The sequence below is a fragment of the Vanacampus margaritifer genome, chromosome 11, assembly GCF_051991255.1.
Source record: "Vanacampus margaritifer isolate UIUO_Vmar chromosome 11, RoL_Vmar_1.0, whole genome shotgun sequence".
Taxonomy (NCBI): Eukaryota; Metazoa; Chordata; class Actinopteri; order Syngnathiformes; family Syngnathidae; genus Vanacampus; species Vanacampus margaritifer.
In genome coordinates this window covers 23,940,137-23,960,369 of record NC_135442.1, presented here as the reverse complement: position 1 = coordinate 23,960,369, position 20,233 = coordinate 23,940,137, and the positions used below count along the sequence as shown (strand labels likewise).

The 20,233-nt window shown below is 43.6% G+C and overlaps 1 protein-coding gene across 4 annotated transcripts in view; it reads right to left on the bottom strand.

Annotated features, from left to right (window-relative positions):
- Positions 1–20,233, bottom strand: part of lmln (leishmanolysin-like (metallopeptidase M8 family)) — an 88,815-nt gene that overhangs the window by 25,268 nt on the left and 43,314 nt on the right. For 3 of the 4 annotated variants that reach the window (XR_013295848.1, XM_077579248.1, XM_077579249.1), the window contains exons 10-13: positions 16,089–16,196; positions 15,801–15,988; positions 13,504–13,636; positions 6,319–6,478 (exon numbers count right to left, since the gene is read on the bottom strand). Coding sequence is in view for 2 of the 4 variants with exons in the window: in XM_077579248.1 (XP_077435374.1) it covers positions 6,319–6,478; positions 13,504–13,636; positions 15,801–15,988; positions 16,089–16,196 (589 nt within the window). In the remaining 2 variants the exon portion in view is untranslated. Of the gene's footprint in view, positions 1–5,677; positions 5,824–6,318; positions 6,479–13,503; positions 13,637–15,800; positions 15,989–16,088; positions 16,197–20,233 lie in introns of all 4 variants that reach the window. The other variant, XR_013295849.1, reaches the window with a different exon arrangement.

Below are 20,233 nucleotides of genomic sequence, written 5' to 3'. Positions count from 1 at the left end.
CCGGGTTACCTACCGAGGGAGTTTGGAAACATTTTCCTCTGCGCCGTGTACGTTCCGCCCAGCGGGAACGCCGCCAGCGCCGCCGCCTTCGTCTCCAAATGCGTTCAACAACAACTGCGACGGTGCCCGGAGGCCCCGGGCGGTTTTCATCTTAGGAGACCTCAACCACTGCAAATTGGAGCTGTCTCTCCCGGGTTTTCATCAGTATGTAAAATGTGGAACAAGGGGAGCCAGAGTCCTGGACAAATGCTATAAGAACGTGAAGAACGCATATGCGAGTAGAGCCCGCCCCCCCTCTCCAACTCAGACCACAACACAATTCACCTCATCCCAACCTACAAAACAGCTCTCAAACGCAGCAAACCACAGAGAAAGACTGTAAAAAGCTGGTCTCATGACAGCATTGAGACCCTTAAAGGATGTTTCCTATGCACGGAGTGGAATACCTTTCATGGGCTGGATGTGGATACTGCTGCTGTGACTGTAACTGACTATATTCAATTCTGTGTGGACAACATCATACCAACAAAGGAAATAACTGTTTACCCCAACAACAAACCGTATATTACTAAAGAGGCTAAAGGACTGTATTAACCGCGAAAAAAGGGCATTTAAGAACCAGGACAGAGCCCAGCTCAAACTGGTTCAAAAAGAACTCAAACACATGCTTAAAAAAGCAAAAAGGAAGCACAAAGAGTCTATAGAACAACACTTTGCTGCTAACAACTCCAAGAAAATGTGGGACACCATGAGGAGGTTCACCAACTTGACTCCTGCTCAAAAAGGTCTCAGCACCCTAAATGACCTCCAGAAGGCAAGGGAGCTGAATGACTTTTATTTAAGATTCAAAACCCAGGACTTCTCCTCTGAATGTGGGGAGGTCCTGAGGTCCATTTCAGTGAATGAGCAGGACTCAAGGCTGGTGATTCATCCCCATGATGTCCAATTTGCTTTTAGGTCTGTCTGCACAAAAAAGGCCTCAGGACTGGATGGGATATCTGCCCTTCTGCTAAAATCCTGTGCAGAGAAGCTCACAGCGGCATGGCAGCCCATCTTCCAGAGATCTGTGGACTCACACTCCATTCCCAGTCTCTGGAAAAAATCAGTAATCACCCCGGTTCCTAAAAAACAATGTCCTGTGGTCAATATTGACTTCAGGCCTGTGGCTCTAACTTCCATTGTCATGAAGTGTTTCGAGAGGCTGATGGTGACTCGGCTTAGGGGGGAGGTGGATGCACACTGAGACTCCCTTCAGTTTGCCTACAAGCGGGGTCGCGGCACTGACGATGCTATCAACAGCATCACACATCTGGTCAGCAAACACCTAGACGGCCCGAAAGCTTATGCACGTGTGTTGTTCGTTGACTTTAGCTCAGCGTTCAACACAATGCAGCCGCACCTGCTTTTGGGTAAACTGAAGGAGATGAATGTGAACCCGTACATCTCGAGGTGGTATCACTCCTTCCTGACACAGCGCACACAGCAAGTCAAGGTCAACAGCTCCCTCTCGGAACCCAGATTGATAAGCACAGGCGCCCCACAGGGCTGCGTCAGCTCCCCGGTCCTCTTCACGTTGTACACAAATGATTGTGTGACATCACACCCAGAGAACTTTATCATTAAGTTCTCTGATGACACAGCTATCGTCAGCTTGCTGCAGGCCGGCGGTAGCCCACTGGACTATTTCTCAGAAATAGAGAAATTTGTCCAGTGGTGTGACCGGAATCATCTTGTGCTCAATGTGGGGAAGACAGAGGAGGTGATATTTGATCCAAAAACTGTTGGTGACCACAGGCCAGTCGTCATTAACTCTTTCACTGCCAGACGTTTTCAGAAACGGGTTGTCCCCACTGCCAGCCGATTTAAGCATTTTGAGTGATCTTTCAAGGTCCACAGAAAATGTTGTGTTTGGACTATGGAAACACACATACTACCAAATGAAATATTGGACTCTCATCTTTCATCAGAAAAAAAAAGTTTGTTTCTACCTTATTCCGTTCTTCAGTAATCAACAATAGAAAATGGTTACTTTCACCGAAATTCTCTCTTTTGAAACAAAAAACGGAGAAAAAGAGCTTTTTGTGAAACGATTTCATGCACTCTAGTGAATTGTACACTTCTTTTTGTCCATGAATGATGCCACAAACACCTAAATAGTGCTTTACTTCTGTAAAACGCTTTCACCAACAATGAAAAAGTGTTTTTTGATTGCAAAATACGTTTATTTCCATTCAACAGTGTAACAATTTGACATAACAATTTCGCAAACTATTTACAAATGTGTGCAACTGTGGTACTACTTACAATTATGTGGATGTTTCAAGTACAGTTTTTCCTTTTGTAACGCTCTCCTGCGTGCAAGGAGACGCCAGGACTCGCACAACAGTTTACTTTCACTTTCACATTGGTCCGTTTTGCGTGCAAACGTTACACTTTCTTGACGGCCTTTTTTTCCGGGGAATAAAAAGCAAGTAGCAGACTGTACACACTTCCTCCGATGAATATGCATTGGACTCGGGGCACTCTCCGTCGTCCGATCGAACGTCCGCCTGTGCGTGCTCGGTTGCGCTCCGCGTTACGACACCGTCATAGCTGCCGCGTCAGCGGTTCCAATTTCGCCGTCAAGCTCGGATTCACCTTCATCATCATCGAGGATGATCATCGTCGTCATCAATGTACTATTTTAGCGTTGGTCGATGCCTTTCGTCTTGTAAGTGTAGAGCTGCTTGCAAACGCTCGCCATTGCCCGTTCCCTCCTCCATCTAGCTCCATCTAACGTCTTCTACTGCCGCGTCAATGCTTCTCAACCACGGAGTCACCACCCTCATCTTCATCATCGATGATGATCATCGTCGTCAACAATGTGCTTTTTCAGCGATGCTTTTGGTCTTTGAAAAAAACGTCTCCGGCGTGAGCTCCTCACGACCGGCCGCCATTTTTCCTTTGTCTTCCATTCTCATCTCCTGCTCGACGCTCTAGCTCCGCCTCTACTGACGCCCACCCGATCTTGTCAAAAGAGAGTCATCGCTGCCCTCTAGGGTCCAAAAATAGTCATTAGGCACAACAGACAGACTGGAAACTTTCACCAGACATGCGGAAGGGTTTCCTCTACCCGTTTCAAAAAAAAAAAAATAAATCATTGGATGACGTCTTTTGACGTCATTGACAGTGAAGCGTAGGTTTTTACTTGACGTCTTTAAACGTCAGTGGCAGTGAAAGAGTTAAAAACAACCACATCAGCCAGGTGGGTTCATACAGGTATCTGGGGGTCCACATCGACAACACACTCAGCTGGAGGGTACATGTTGGAAGTCTGTGCTCCAAACTCCAACAGCGTCTCCATTTCCTACGCAGACTTAGGGTCTATGGAGTGGAGCAGAGGATCATGCTGTTGTTCTACCGGGCTGCATTGGAAAGTATCATCAGATACGGCATTGCGGCCTGGTACGGCAACCTGACTGTGCAGTCAAGGTCACAGATTGCCGGTCTGGTGCGGACTGCCATGAAGATCATGGGGGTCAGGAATCATCCTTCCCTACAGATGCTTTATGAGCGGTCCGTCACCAGACTGGCACAGAAAATTATTACTGACCCGACTCACATTCTGCATCATGAGTTCCAGCTACTGCCTTCTGGCAGGAGATTCAGGGCCCCCAGAACCAGGCTGAACCGCTACAAGAACTTATTCCTGCCGACATCCATCAAACTGCTTAACAACCGACATTAACCCAGTGCAATAAGATATATGGTGCAATGTTGTGTGCGTGTAATATATATATATATAGGAGTGTGTGTGTGTGTACGGGTGTGTGCAGTCCTCATGTATGTACTTCTCTACACATGTACACTTCTGTGAAGACTTCTGGGAAGTCTTCTACTTATTGCTGCACTTCTTATTTATTTAATTTGAATTTTATCTCTTTCTATTCTGTTGTTTTCTCTTTACTGTAAACTGCAGCTGGACGGAGTCCAGGAAAAAGTCCCTCACGGGGAAAATAAAAGTATATCGTATCGTATCGTATATGGGACCAGCCTGGCGGGGCGATAGGGCTCGCCCCCCGCATACTGGGGCCCGCCCAAGGTGCCAGGAGGTCCACCGGAGCGGAGCGGGCACAACACCAAGGGCCCCCGGAGCGCCGAGACCCGGGCCACGGATGGAGCCCCTGGCCCAGGGGAGGGGGCGGAAGGCGGACAGGGGAGGGGGAAGGGACGGGGGTAGACTATTTAATGTGCCTATTGTAAATAACCAGTTAAGCCGAGTAGATGAAAGAAATTGATTTAAGTGACTATATGAGGAGATTGTTAAATGGCAAGGAAGTGAAAATGTGTAATCAAATGCCAGATGACTCTTTGCCTCTGCAGGAAGGCCAACCTCCCATCAAGGGTTGTGACAAGGTCCAGCCCAAGAAGGGAAGGTCCTTGTAAGTGTTGTTGACGACCCCGAATGCTGTGAAGGTCGCTGAACGACCCTCCTGGATTCACCTGCACGGCACAAAACATGTACCATTGACTAACAGCTTGTCCGGTTGCGGAGCGAAGCCTGACCGAATCAAAGTCAGAGAAGGGGAAAACAAGCAGTTTGTCTAGCTGTGGAGAAAAGTCTGACCAAGTCAGTAAGTGAAAAGGATGGGAGCACGCTCCCCACAAGTTCGCCAAACAAATAATAAACATAGTAAACGTCAATAAACGTTTATGTCGGCATTCATCATGATTTTAGTATTCGTCATTAAACATTTTTGGGGGTAAAAGAGTTAATATGTGGAAAAGAGGCATACCATTTCACCGTAAGAAAAAGTAAAATAACGTTACAACAGACACTATGCTGTAGCGCTAGTTTGTGGTTGTTTAGGCAGTGGTTATTTTGCCGTAACTGGCAACTCTCCTGAGAGGGTTATTTTCCTGTGAATGTCTCTGATTTGCCGTGAATGCTTATAGGCATTTACAAGCGGTTATGAATAACACAAATGTGCACATTTAGGTCACTGCTTAGTCACAACGTGCAAGCCGTCTCGTTGAGACCACTTAGCAGCTGGTTACCATCAAGTAAGTAACGTCAACTAGGTGGCGAGTTGCCAGTCACGGCAAAATAACCACCCCAGATTGTATCTTGGCAAAACAATATGTGACCGCTTCAGCATTATCAATCACCGTCTGCTTTATCATATCTGACCTCTTGTAACCAAACAACCTCCACACGACAAATGTAGCTCCCACTTTAGGCACTAAAAATACACCGGTAATATGGTAGAAGGTATGATATGGCACATCTGTAATTCAAAATAATTTGTTAAATTTACATCTTTCACGTTTTAACAAAACAGTCCTTCCGGAAATGCTGTTGGTACAACGGCCTTCAAAAATAAAATTAATCCACTGTCTTTTCAAAGACTCGGACAAAAGAGCAACCCTTTCTTCATGGTCGTTGTTTCCCCATTGTTTTCCATGGAGTATGCAAGCAGGAGAAGAAAAAAAAAAGGAGCAGCCAGCTTCTCGAATTTCTGTGGATGTGACAAACCTTTACCAGAGGCAGTGCCACTAACCCGAGGGGGTGGGCTCGAGTGCACTTCCATGTCTTTTTGACATCACCAAGTCACGGAAGTTTAATCTGCCCGTTTGAAGCACACATTTTAGAAAGGAGGAGAAAGCTAAAGAAGTCGCATACTGACTTTTTTCATACCTGGTAGGATTGTAGACAGGCTGGGATGCATATTATTGATAGAAAACCCCACTTAAGTGCATTTTTGTCAAGGTTACGTTTAAATCTTCCTCAAATGATACAACTCCGTGAGACAGGAATCAAGGACCACACCCAAGTTTGTCTTTCTGCAGAAAAGAGGAAGTGGATGCTCTCAGCACTCAGCAAGTTTAGAAGGCGGAACAAAAGGCGGTACTCAACTCACAATGATAAAAACAAACAAACATGCATCTGGTGTAAGTGTGTGGGTGTAGCATTTCAATTGCAGCAAATAGTAAAGTGCTTATTCATGTGATAACTTATTATACAATTTTTCCAACAATTTTGATACTATGAGACCTTGAAAAGATGACAACTGTGTATAGCCTCACTCAACCGATTCATAGTCCCGCAATAGCTGTTCCACAATCGAAGGATCAATCAATCGAAGGATTTTTGGCGGATTTGGGAAATTTATAGAAAATAATAATTGTAATAAATGTCTGATCATTTGCATTGTTTTTATCAAGAAACCAAATGTTATCCTGAATGTCTCCCATGAGGTTACACTGATTAATAAACAATCTTCAAAATAAAATCTTAATTTTTGCAGTTGGCAATAACTGTAGAAGTGTGAAAATTACCTGGTTGGTTTTCTGACACTCTGCAGTTAGAGTTTCTCTGATACTCTCCACTCATGTGCCAGCTGAACTCCTGACTGAAAGGACAGAAGTCGGCAATCTCCACTGCGCCTCCAAAAAAGGACAGCTGGTCAGCAGCTACATCTGGAATCTGTTCAAAGTACTGTAATAACATACATGACAATTAGAATAAGTGAACACTGACATTGTGTTTTGAACATCTTTGGAGTATGTGCCCACCCACCAATCTTTTGTTATTTGCCTGTTTCTAAAAAATGTGACATGAGAAAGCCCTATGCTGCACTTCTGCTCCATTGTCACGTAACAGTGGGACTAATTCACAACAACCCACTCTCATCACTGTCACCACTCCCAAAAATGTCACTTCTGGGCACTGACTCAGCATCCTGTTGTAGCAGCTTCAATCACTTCCTCTTTTTAGAAAATAGGGACATTGTCTGACATTTCCCACACTCTTTTCAACACTTCACCAGCAACCACAAGGATCTACTACTTTGAGACTAATATGGAGCTCGCCGGCATCCCCTCAGTGAAAAATACATCCCGGACGAGTCACGGAAGGGGACAAGAGCCTAAGTGAAGTGAGACAGAAGTCAGGTTTCCATCCAATTGTTTAGAATTTTTAAAGCAAATTTACTGAAAATGCGCAAAACGGGCATGCAACTTGTGCCCGTTTACATGTGTTCTTCTTTCGGGAATATTGAGAGGGGACTCCGCCGCTGTAAGTGGTCGGTATACACCATAGAGATGTGATCCACCAGTAATTTAAAAGAAGAAGACCAGGAAGTGCCATGTGATGACGTTGTAGGAGTTTACTTTTGTAATTTTTGATAAACAGTAGCTTTTCTTTGCTGTTTTCCATCTAAGATAGCATTAATATTCACTTCTTTAACACTAGGACTACTAGAATTCTTAAACAACTAGATCTCCCAGAGCAGTCATTTTGACGGCTTGCGCTCTCGTACTCACACAATCGCCTAATATGGTTATTACTCTCTGTTTTGAGTAACTAATAAAGCCTTTTTCTTGCTTCTCTGTGGAAAACGGGTTTATTAATTTTGATTATCAGGCTTGTACTGCCAAAAACGTCATGACTACATCACAGCTAGGACCCTACTTTTTACTATAAGCTTTTACTCTACTTTGTGCTGCGTCGCCACTTCCAGTGGAGCGGTACACGTCTCCTTTTAGCGGGGGTGGGCTGGTCTTGTTTGGACTTGCTGTCTGAAACTGCCGAGCGATCCAGTAACCACTCAACGTGATTCGTCAGACTCTGTCAGCTTCTCATAGTGTAACTGTGTAAAGTTTTTTCTCTAGTATATATTTTTTTTTTTATTCAACATGGTGATCAAGCTTGTATCCTAAGCCAAATGCCTGCGCACTAAATGGTAGTTGCTACGGAAGCCCAGCGGTTCCAAATACGGAAGCCCAGCGGTGCCAAATACGAAAGCCCAGCGGCGCAACACCGAGGGTCTCAGGCTCAGCAATGCGAAAGATGTACATTGAAATGAATAGAACAGTCGAATTGACGGCTGTGGAGATACAAGTACTAATTACTCCTAAATATTTTTCGATTTTTAATACAATAAAATGCCAGTGAAGTAATGATATACATATAGAGAGAGGAGTTGTCAAAAGACCAAGAACATTGTTGATCTATGTAAACAGAGTAACAACAAAACCAATTTTGAGAACAGTCAAAATGACAGCTATGGGAGATCTAGTGTTAATTAATACCAAAAAGATTTCTGTTTCATCGTTCCCCCCAAACATACATTACTTTATCGTTTGCCATTGCTTTGGGACTACAAACATACGTGACATAATATCTGGTGAACGCGACGTGTATCTGGCCAGCGGTTATTCGCCAAACCTGTTTTGGAAGTGTTTTTATAGCCAATATTTGCATTTTACTCTTTTCGATACGCTTCAAAATCCTTCCCCTCTAAGCGTAAAAACGTTTTGGCGAATTTTGGGCCCTTTTTTAAATTTCTGGTGTTTCCATTCAGTTTTATTTTCACATTTCTTGAAAAATGGGTGGATGGAAATCTAACTAGAGATTTCAGTGCTACAGGGGTTTTAAACCATTTGTTTAACAATTCGTTATAGGGAATGTGAGGTTACTCGCCAACATGCTACTGTCCAATGAGAAACAATGAAACGATGCACTTTCTATATGTCAATGTAAAGAGAGCATAGACACTTACGTGGACACACAATACAAGACACATCCTTTATGATCAATGCCTTTCAGCTAACCCTGAACACACAAGAAGTTCCGACTAGACAGTCGGACTCGCCTCAACACATATCTTGGACCCTGGTACCAGTCCTCTTGAGAGGAGTTGGACTCTCTTCCACTCTGGAGTTACCCACAGAGAGCGGTGCCAAGCAGGTGTGGGCTATTTCCCCACAGCTCATTGCCTGTACGAGAGAGTAGCCTCCCTCGAAGTACAAATATTTTGTTACTGTAGTTGAGTAGTTTATTTATTACTTTGTACTTTCCTGATCATTTATTTCTTAGGGCCCATTTATAAAAGGACGCTTGGGGGTAAAAACGTAAAAATATTCTATCAGCAGTGCCTTTGTTTAGACCAGTGGTGTCGAAGTCCGGTCCTCGAGGGCCTGAGTCCTGCATGTTTTAGAGGTTTCCCACGTTCAACACAGCTGGTTCGTAGCTCATCAGCAAGCTCTGCAGGAGCCTGATAATGATCCTGATCATTGAATCAGGTGTGTTGGAGTAACCTCAAAAACATGCAGGACTCAGGGCCATTGAGGACCGGACTCTGAATCCTGTGGTTTAGACGGTGATGTCGTTTTGGGGGCTTGAAAACACAAAAGTTTCAAACCACCCACCAGAGTGGAAAAGTTGAATATGCTCCACCGTTGCGTTCCCATATGCACGGCCCAAAACGCAAAACTCCGCTCAAATCTGCTTATGTCGCGTACGCGTTTACCTTACATTATATATGGGCGATGGCCAGCCAGCTGCTGCTATAATAAACCAACAGGAGTCCTTCCAGCGTCGATTATTTATTTATTTTTACTAGTAACTGTCATTTTGGTTTTCGCGGCACATGAGTGACAATCAGATCAGAGATCAAATTGTGCCGTTGCCCGGTCTGGACCAGTGAAGGCAGGCAGGGGCCAGCGGTGAGTAGCCAGCCGGGGTGTACGGTCTCTCGGCCGAGCCACCGCAACAGAACTGCTGCACTGCACCACATTCGCTGGCTGCTCTCCGTTAGTGATCTCTCTGCTGGTTCTCCTATACAGAAAGCTTGTTTAGCTTACCACGTTCTAGATAGTAGTTTGATCATCTTCACTGCGCGCCGGTTCCAGGCAGCGCCCTTTTACGAATCTCACCAAATCATCCAATCAGTAGTAGCGACTGGCAGTGTGATCAAACACGAAGGGAGATTTTAAGCATTGCGCATGGAGGGACATCTAGGGATCACCCTGTCGCCTGGTAGAATTCCACACACTGTTGTGTCACCGTATGCACGCAAATTTTCTCTAATAAACGCTTGTCAAAATGCGAAATGAAAGGTAGAGACGAGACACCACTTTTCTGTCTTCTGTTCAGATCATCCTCATATAAACATAGCCATAGAATACTCTTTACTTTTATCCGTTACTTTTTCACATCAGTATCTGTACTTTTTACTGGATACATTTTTAAAGTCAAGGTCGTTGCATGAAAATTATTAAAACAACAGACTTAGAAGAAAAAACAGCCCTTGATGTTTCTTGGCTCCCCCAATCATATGAAGCATTACACTCGATCCTCTACATCCCAGCTTGTGATTGGCTCTACGTCAAGCTATCACATGACATGCAATTAGATTAGAACAACCTGGAAACATGAGGGTAATGCACACCGCAACTACAGCAGATGATTTGAACTTTAAAAGAAGAATGCTGCAGCCTACAATATAAAAGAAGGTTCAATCATGTCAGCGAGCAGTGGGGAGTAACATGAGTGAGTGATACTCAACACTGCGGCGTCGACGCAGGGTAAGTCAGAGGCATTTGGCCGATGTCTACCCATGCCCAAAAATGGCAAGTCTTACTCCGTTAGTTAATATTCTTCAAATTGATGTAGGGTTGAAGTCAGAGGTGGTTAAAAAGCTCCTCAGTTGCAAGGCCCTGGGGGTGAAGGAATATCTGCCTGGAATTCCTAAAGACTCTGATTGTTGTGTGGCTGTCCTGGTTGAAACACCTCTGCAAAATTGTGTGGACATCGGGGACAATACCGCTGGATTGGCAGACCAGGGTGGAGGTCCCCCTTTTGAAGAAGGGGGCTGGAACGTGTGTTCCAACTACAGAAGAATCACACTTCTCAGCCTCCCTGGTAAGGTCTATTCAGGAGCACTGGAGAGGAGGGTCCATAAGGATGTCAAACCTCAAATTCAGGCAGAGCAGTGTGGCTTTCGTCCTGGCCGTGAAACAGCGGACCGCCTCTACACACTTGGCAGGGTCCTCGAGGGTGCATGGGAGTTCGCCCAACCAATCAACATGGAAAAGGCATTCAACAGTGTGCCTCAGGGAGTTCTGTGGCAAGTGCTTCGGGAGTATACGGTACCAAACACCCTGATATGGGCTGTTTGGTCCCCGCCTGACCGATGTCAGAGTTCAGCCTGCATTACCGGCAATAAGTTGGACTCGTTTACGATGAGGGTTGGACTCCACCAAAGCTGCCCTTTGTCACCGATTCTGTTCATTACCATTTTGGACAGAATTTCTTGACCAAGGCATTGAGTGTGTCCATTTTGGTGACCTCAGTATCACATCTCTGCTTTTTGCAGATAATATGGTACTGTTGGCTTCATCAATCCAACTCTCACTGGGATTGTTTCATTGCGGAGTGTGAACCAGTCGGAATGAAAATCAGCACCTCCAAATCTGAGAACATGGTCCTCAGTCGAAAAAGGGTGCCCTTTCAGGTAGGGGATGAGCTCCTGCTCCAAATGGAGGATCGGTGCAGTGTCTGCAGTGATGCGGATTGGTTGTGGTGAAAAATGAGCTGAGATGAAAGGCAAAGCTCTCACTGAACAGGTCAATCTACGTTCCTACCCTCAACTATGGTCACAAGCTGTGGGTCGTGACGCAAAGTACAAGAGCTCGGATACAAGCGGCCAAAATTTGTTTCCTCCGCAGGGTGACAGACCTCTCCTTATGAGATTAGAAGCTCAGTCATCCTGGAGAGGCTCAGAGTAGAGCAGCTGTTCCTTCGCATTGAGAGGAAACCGAAGAGGGCATCTGATAAGGATGCCTCCTGGAGGCCTCCTGGGTGTGACGAATAAAGAGTAACAAATCTTATTCCTAGAATCACACACATTTTCAAAACAAACCTCCAAATTAAAAGATATTTCACATTATTCCACCTTCCTTGACTGAATCCAACCATTCCAACTACAAAATGTTAATCTTATTCCCATTCACAATATCTTAAAAATAAATTTCCAAAATTAAGAGATTTTCTTTTAGGTATTTAACTCCTTCTTCCACATTGGTCAGTCCAAGTCTGAATCTCATCCGTCCGTCCGTCTTCTTCCGCTTATCCGGGGTCGGGTCGCGGGGGCAGCAGCTTTAGCAGGGAAGCCCAGACTTCCCTCTCCCCAGCCACTTCAGCCAGCTCCTCCGACGGGATCCCAAGGCGTTCCCAGGCCAGCCGAGAGACGTAGTCTCTCCAGCGTGTCCTGGGTCGTCCCCGGGGCCTCCCGCCGGTAGGACATGCCCAGAACACCTCCCCAGGGAGGCGTCCAGGGGGCATCCGAACCAGATGCCCGAGCCACCTCAACTGGTTCCTAGTAGTGGCTCGATGCTGAGTCCCTCCCGGATGACCGAGCTTCTCACCCTATCTCTAAGGGAGAGCCCGGCTACTCTGCGGAGGAAACTCATTTCGGCCGCTTGTATCCGGGATCTTGTTCTTTTGGTCACGACCCACAGCTCGTGACCATAGGTGAGGGCAGGAACGTAGATCGACCGGTAAATCGAGAGCTTTGCCTTACGGCTCAGCTCCTTCTTCACTACAACGGACCGATACAGCGTCCGCATCACTGCAGATGCTGCACCGATCCGCCTGTCGATCTCCCGCTCTAACCTACCCTCACTCGTGAACAAGACCCCAAGATACTTGAACTCCTCCACTTGGGGCAGGATCTCATCCCCGACCCGGAGAGGGCACTCCACCCTTTTCCGATTGAGGACCATGGTCTCGGATTTGGAGGTACTGATCCTCATCCCAACCGCTTCACACTCGGCTGCGAACCGCTCCAGTGAGAGCTGGAGATCACGGCTTGAAGAAGCCAACAGCACCACATCATCTGCAAAAAGCAGAGATGCAATGCTGAGGCCACCAAACCGGACCCCCTCAACGCCTCGGCTGCGCCTAGAAATTCTGTCCATAAAAGTTATGAACAGAATCGGTGACAAAGGGCAACCTTGGCGGAGTCCAACCCTCACAGGAAAGAAATTCGACTTACTGCCGGCAATGCGGACCAAACTCTGACATCGGTTGTACAGGGACCGAATAGCCCGTAGTCTGAATCTCATATACATCTTAACATGAATTCAACATCATTTCAGTTCAGCTTCAGGTCTTCCGTATTTCACACTTTTTTTTTTACAGAAACCATGTTGTCCAGTGATGACAGACTATGTGCTGCTCGTCAGACAACCCATCGTAATTCCTCTGCATTAGTAAGACTTGCACAGATTCCAAGTAAATATGCTATTTAAAGTGGAATAGTAAAACAGACAACTTTTTTATATAGTGCTTTAACTACACCATATGGTGCCCAAAGCGCTTTACAATGCCTCACATTCACCAATTCACACACATATTCACACACCAGTGGTCGACTGCTGCCATGCAGGGCGCTGCTTGGTCCACTGGTAGCAAATCTGGTGTTCAACATCTTGCTCAAGGACACTTCAACTTGATCACCAGGTGTGAGGATCGAACCCACAACCACATGGATGGGTGACCACCACTCTATCTCTGAGCCATGCCGCCCCAAAGTAAATGAGAAATAAGCATTCTTTTACCTCAAAATGAGTAGAATATTTTTTTAATGCACAATAGCAGTTCCTGAAAATTTTATAACAAACATAAATGAAAACTAATTTCAAACTCTATTCAGGGTAGGTTGGTGGACTGTGTACCTGGTACTCCAGTGGCAACTCCAGTGGGTATTTCTGCAGGTTGCAGACAGCCACAGCTAGCTGGTCCTGTCTGCACATCAAGTGTAAAGGAGAGGCTCGAACTCTGTCACAGTAAGGCATGACAGCATGCTTTCTGCAATAACAAACAAACCAACCTTCAAGAGAGTTGACATTTATTGAAGATTTTTAATCTAGATGATTGCTGTATTGTGGCGTGGTAGTGCATAAAATACACAAGTAGAGGTAAAAAAGATTAACCCTAACCCAGAAATTATTATATAAATTATTATATAAACAGTGGTGCCTCAAAGTGTAACCACAGTCCCTTCTGAGATGCTGATCAAACTTCAGTTTGGTTGTCTTTCAAAATAAAAGAGAGAGATTCATTATATTTGGAATAATTAGTTTCAGAAGGCTATTTTTGCTTAAATACATGTTGCATGTTACATGTTCAATACTAGAGGCGCAACGATTAATCGACAACTGCAATGAACAATTAATCAATTATCAAATGTATCACTATTTTTATAATCACTTACTCATTTAGATACCTCTTTGTTTAGAAATTCTCCAAATCCTCAGAATGTCAGCTTCTGAACAGTAAATATTCACCGATTTCTATGATAGAAGACCAATTTTTTTTTTTTTACTTTTCGCAGGTGTTGGGCCGAAAACCTCAGTCACAATTTGGTAAATTTGATATTTTTCCAAAAATCTGTACAATTGGTCAGTCCACATGTGTGGTGTTTTTTATTTTTAAATTTTTTATTATTGACCAATCTTAAGTGTGGAAAATGCAATGTTTATGATTGAAAGTGCATGCTGTTTTGGGGTTTTCCGGAAAAGTAACTAATGGTAGAAGATTTCACCTCGACGCCCGCGATTTGCTTTTAGCTTAGAAAATAATGATTAACATTTTTACATATTTTCGGACATGCTCTGGCCAAACCAGTAAATGAATCATAATTAATTTTCTACGCTGTTAATTAGAAAGGATGTCATGTTTTTGAATACAGGGATTGACATTATTCCTTTTTTTACTTTATCCGGTTAATCGATTAATCGACAAAATAATAGATTAATTGAGCATTAAAATAATCATTAGTTGCAGTCCTATTCAATTCCAAATTAGTTGTACTTCTTTGGTGTATTATCTCAGAACAAAATACCCTACACAAGTTAACTCCATGGGGCCTTACAAATCAATGCTGCTGGAGTGTGGTGCTCAAATTTGAAATATACTATTTGCTGCAGAACACAACCAAGCAACGCCTCTGTAAAGCTTATAGGGAATGGCTGATGACCGCTTACATCATGCAGTTAATGCTTTTGCCTCCATAGTCTTATTCTACGTTTACATAGCCTGGCAAGCCACACCCATTTTCTTTGAAGAAATAAAAGTGGGTCTGGATAGGCTGCCATTCAGCACAATAGGGCCCGGCTCGAAACAAATCAAATTAGTTTATTTGCCGTGACAGATTCTTCGTGAGCAATGTCACTCTTAGGCGCCGGAACAAAGTCCATTCTCCTCATAACATTCAAAATCAAGTTTTTACCGCAACAATATAAGTCATTAATCACTACTGTTTCTCTTCAACTAGCCATGTTGAATTTACTTTGTCTCTATCCACCGCTACTGTTTACTACTTGGCTTCTGCGCATTGCTTTTTTTGACATCACGCCCGCTCTTTGCCGATTGTTTTTTTCCACTGTCTGTCTTGTCATGCTTGCCCCGCCTCAGAAATCCACTTCATTGTGACTGTGCTCAGACTCGCTGGTAAAGCGATGAGTCTGGTTTCCACGCTAACACCGGACCGCATAAAATGAAAGTGTCTGTATGTCAGGATGCCTGTCATTTAAAATATGCCAATGAAAAAAAGGAAGGAATTTCTGTTAACTTGTTTATTTGTTAAACCTCCCACCACTTGGGGGAGCAGTGGTGCCTATTTGCCCTGGCCTGAGATTACTTAATCAGTGGGATGATGAGTTTCAGGTGTACCAGTGGGAAAAGAAAAACAATTTTAGACCGTGGTCGGTGGCGTGGTGGGTGTGATCGTGTTGTGGCTGGTCATTATGGACTCACGTTCTCTGTCCAAGTGGAAACAAAATTGAAACGAAGTGTAAGTAAAATAAATCAGCATTGTGAAGTCGAAGCTGGAGTGAGTCTTCGTCATTGAACCACGCGTCAAAACAACAACTCACAGGTAACCATGGTGACCCGTTTTGAATGGCAAGAGGGTCACTACAGTACATTCTGTCATGTAAAGTTATATAAAATATAAATAGGTATTATTGACCTCTGTCTCTGTCTGTCCATCCAGAACTTGCAGCTCTTCATGACAAAATCACAGCCCAGTCCACGGCCCCAGTTCAGTGTCTGCGCCAGGCTGTAGTTGGCTCTGTACCACCCAGTGTCCTCCATAATGGCCAATGTCATTCGAGAAAACACCCTGTTTTGGGTGTGGGAGCCTGTCATTGCTTCATTCTGAGTGAGGAAATAACAAATTAAAGGAAAGAAAATAATACAAATTAGTGACCAAAACTTTTATAAAGTTCTTAATACATTCAAAATGAAGTATAGTTACCTCTAACAGTCTCTTTTCCCAATGATTGAGTTCAGTACCCATACCCCCCTGGTTCTCCAACTCCATCCCCTCTAAGATTGGACACTGGAAATGCCTTCTTACCTCATCCTGGCCACAAAGACAAAAAAATTGAAGGGTCTTTTCAGAACAGAAAACATACCACTATTGATATTGAATTAACAAGTATTGAACTAAATTGAAATGAGTATCTTTATTGTCATAAAAAAGAAGAAGAAAAGAAAGTGTGTATTGTAATGATGTGTGCAGGCCAATAGATGGCAGTGTAGCCGCAAGGGACCGGGGGTTTCCAGGATTGTCAGAGGATTCTAGAAGGCAGTACACTGCAAAAACGCAGAGTCTAAATATTAGATATAAACATTTCAAGGGAAAATTACTTGAAACTAGTGAAATTATCTGTCCATGCAAGAAGAAAATTTTACTAACTTAGATTTCTTGAAATAAGACAAATGCGTAGATCTATATTTATCCAAAAATAAGATTTACAAACTAATTTTTTTTTTCTTCTTTAGGAGAGCTCAGTATTGTTCATTCGATTTGACATCATCATTGCGCTCTTTTTAAAAAAAAATAAAATATAAATAAATAAAATGTCTTTACAAACTAATTCTAAGCAACAAAACAAGTCAATGAAATCTTAAAATAAACGTTAAATACTTATTTTAAAAGGTAAAATGCTCTTATTTGTTGCTTATTCTAAGCAACAAGTCAAGTAAATTATATATTTTTTAAAAGCTTTAAACACTAATTCTAAGCAACAAAAGAGTCAATTAAATCTTAAAATAAGCCTTAAACCTGAGGTGGGCATCGAGGGCCGAAGTCCTGCAGATTTTGCCTGTTGCCCTTATCCAACAAAGCTGATATATAATCAGCTCATCAGCAAGCTCTGCATAAGCCTGATAACGATCTTGTTTATTGGCATCAGCTTGTGTTGGAAGTGAGAAACCTCCAAAACCCGCAGGACACCCGCCCTCGAGGACTGAGATTGCCCACCGCTGCCTTAAACACTTACTTTAAAAACTTAAATGGCTTTCATTGTTGCTTAGAATAAGCTAAAAATACCTATTCTAAGAATCAAATCAAGGCAAACATTCTTAAAAGATTTTTTGTTTTATTCATAGAAAATAAAAACTAAATACTGAAGCGGAGCATGAAGTGTCAATCTTTATTTGCACTTTAAGTACAACTTGACTGGAACACAATCACCTCAGGTAATACAATTATAATGTGCTCTGACATGTCACAGTCCTAATAAGCTTTTGTTCAAGCTATTTCAACACCTCAACATTAATTTGTATGGAGGAAACGAAAATAAATATACATGATATACTGAAACATGAATGAATGAAAAGAAGCCCAGTATGGTTTTATAAAGGTGTCCTTTATCAAAAGGCCAATGAGGTCCTTTTTACAACCTTGACCAACAATATAACCATTGCACTTGCACTGTCAATGTCATCTGAAAATCCAAAACTGCTTTCCAGTAAATGAATGCCATTCTAACTTACCTTCAGTGTGTCATGTTCGGGACCAACACTCCACAATACAGTTTCTAGGGGAGGGGTGGAGTGACGCCAAAAGGCCTGGATACACCAATCCGACGTCATGAGTCGGAAAGCGTCCAGGCTTAACCGTCAGTGTGCGCCGTCTGATTAACGTATAAAACGTCGGATCCTGTTGGCTAGCGTTTGGAGAGTGTTTTTTTTGTCAGATTCAACATGTTGAATCGATGTCAGCCCGTTGTGACATTTGATCACGCTGATGGGTTGTTAGCTAGCAAATCAGCGCATGGGGACAAGACAAATGCAGATAATCAGTGTAAACCTTTTCAATACACGGCCTTTCATATGCAAGTCAGTGTTACTATACCGCTCGTTTTGCACATTACCACACTTTGTATTTGGACATAAAGAAGATAAGATGAATTCAGCACTATATGATATATCATGCAACTGGATAAAGGACTGCACTGTAAAGACCCTGAGGGTGTGCTTTGTGTGGGAATATGTCGTGAGGAATCTTTGTTTACATTTTATATCTCGCCCCCTGAAGAGCTTTCCAGTTCCCCTTATTCAAAGAATGAAGAAAATAGTGACTACTGCCGTTCATGGTATGGAAGGGAATTAGTTCTCACACATGAGCAGAAGGTACTTAATAATTAGCGTTGGTGCCCATTTGTTGCGGGTTGTATTTCCATAATTTTTCCAACGTGGGTTAGGGTTAGGGTTGCTGACGGCCAGGCTGACGCCACAGGGGGAGGTGTCGGTCACATTTGGCCGACATCAGATTGGTGTATCGCGGCCTCTATACTAACTTGACACGGGTAGGCTGTGATTACGCTTTTGGCGAGAGATGACAGTCGCGAGTAAGTAAGTGACAAGTTCCACAGTGCACATTTAACTTTTCTTTGTCAAATATAACTGGCAAATTACAAACAGCAATGACACACTTGCTAGACAGGTCAAGCTTTGCTTCTGGATGAAGACATCCTGTTGGTCTGTAGGCTGTAACAGATCAAAGACAATAAACATTTAAGGTGGAGGGTATTATGCTTTTTGCAGGTATTTGATAAAAGAATAGAGCTGCCCTCATCTTGGACGCTTATGGTTGTTTGAAAGAACTTATACATGTAAGTAATTATTAATGATGGTCAACAAACACAACCATGAATTAATTTTTTTAATTGATTTTTTTAAAGCATCTTATTTTTAGTTTTTAGGTGAGCTGTGCATATTTTAAATGCAGGACATGATAAATTGCTACCCTCAATTACCCCCACAACTTAAGTTGTAGTGATTCTGTTTCAAGTCCATGTTTTTAAAGGAAATAAAATGCAATTGTTACCTTTAGGACATGAAGAAGGCCTCACTGATGAAGAGGTATATCTTCTTTGGTGGAAGGGCTGGAGAGGGAAAGATGTTGCAAGGGCCTTTAGCGCAACGTGGGCTTCAGCTATAACAGATACAACAGACTTTCAGACGTCCATTTCGGAGGATGAGAAAGTATTTTTAAATTTATAATACTTACTTTGATCCATTGTCGTTGGCGGCTACATCGCATTATTTGATAAGCCGCAAAACTGAGACATCGAGCAGAAATCCTCCAATCTCTGTTTAAGTTGTTTTATGAACTTATTTTGTGGATCCAAAATCCTATGCTGCACACCTAACACCAAAATATGTTTAATTAAAAAAAATAAAAATAAAAAATTCAAAATACATTGATGATGCCAATTGTATTTGATGACCACCATAATTAATTACTTACATGAATAAGTTCTTTCAAACAAGGATGAACATCGAATATTAGGACAGCTCTAGTGTCTTCTTTTACGGACCAGTCAATGCTTCCTTCCAGATCTTCCTTCGTGCTGAAGATCTAAAATGTGGGACACTGTCTTGGTTCAGCTTTGGCTTCTTACACATTTCTTGCAAGGTTTAGTAATGTATAGCTTGCAGACTATCCTTGTCAGCTAAAATGGAGAGAAGTACAGCAGTATTTTAGCATTACACTCTTTTTTACAAAACAAAACCCAAATAAATAAACTGTTAAAAACATATCAAAGCATTTCGACTCAGAGTCAGGTAAATAATCAAATGGGACCGTTAGCAAAGTTTAGTTCTTTTTTCTATTAAACTTTTGTAACGAATATTGCCAGTCACCCTAAAAAAAAAAAATCTTTTTCCTATCCCTCAACATTTCACTCTTGGAAATATGCGCAAGGTCAACCTGGGGTGGGGGGGTCGCTGGTTGAGAGGTCTTTGATCTGATCTGATCTGATCCCTCTGTTGGCTGCTGGGTGGCGGCCTGCGTCTTGGCCGTTCCCTGGGTCTCTTGGGGGGTGCTGCGTTACGGGGCTCTCCCTGGTGTCCGGGGCGGCGCCGCCCCGGCGTGGTTCGTCGCTCTGGGCCCGGCGACGCGGTTCGGGGCCTGTGAGCCGCCGGGGTGCCCCGTGGTCCCCTCTCCCCTCCCCCTTCCTCCCCCTTGCTGCCTCTCCCCGTCCTCCGCCTCCCTGTCCCTTCTCCCTCGTCACCCTTCCTCCTCCTCTCCCCCTCTCTCTGCGGCCCTGCCGCTGCCTCCTGCCCTTCTTGTCGTCTCCTTCCCCCGTCCCTTCCCCCTCCCCTGTC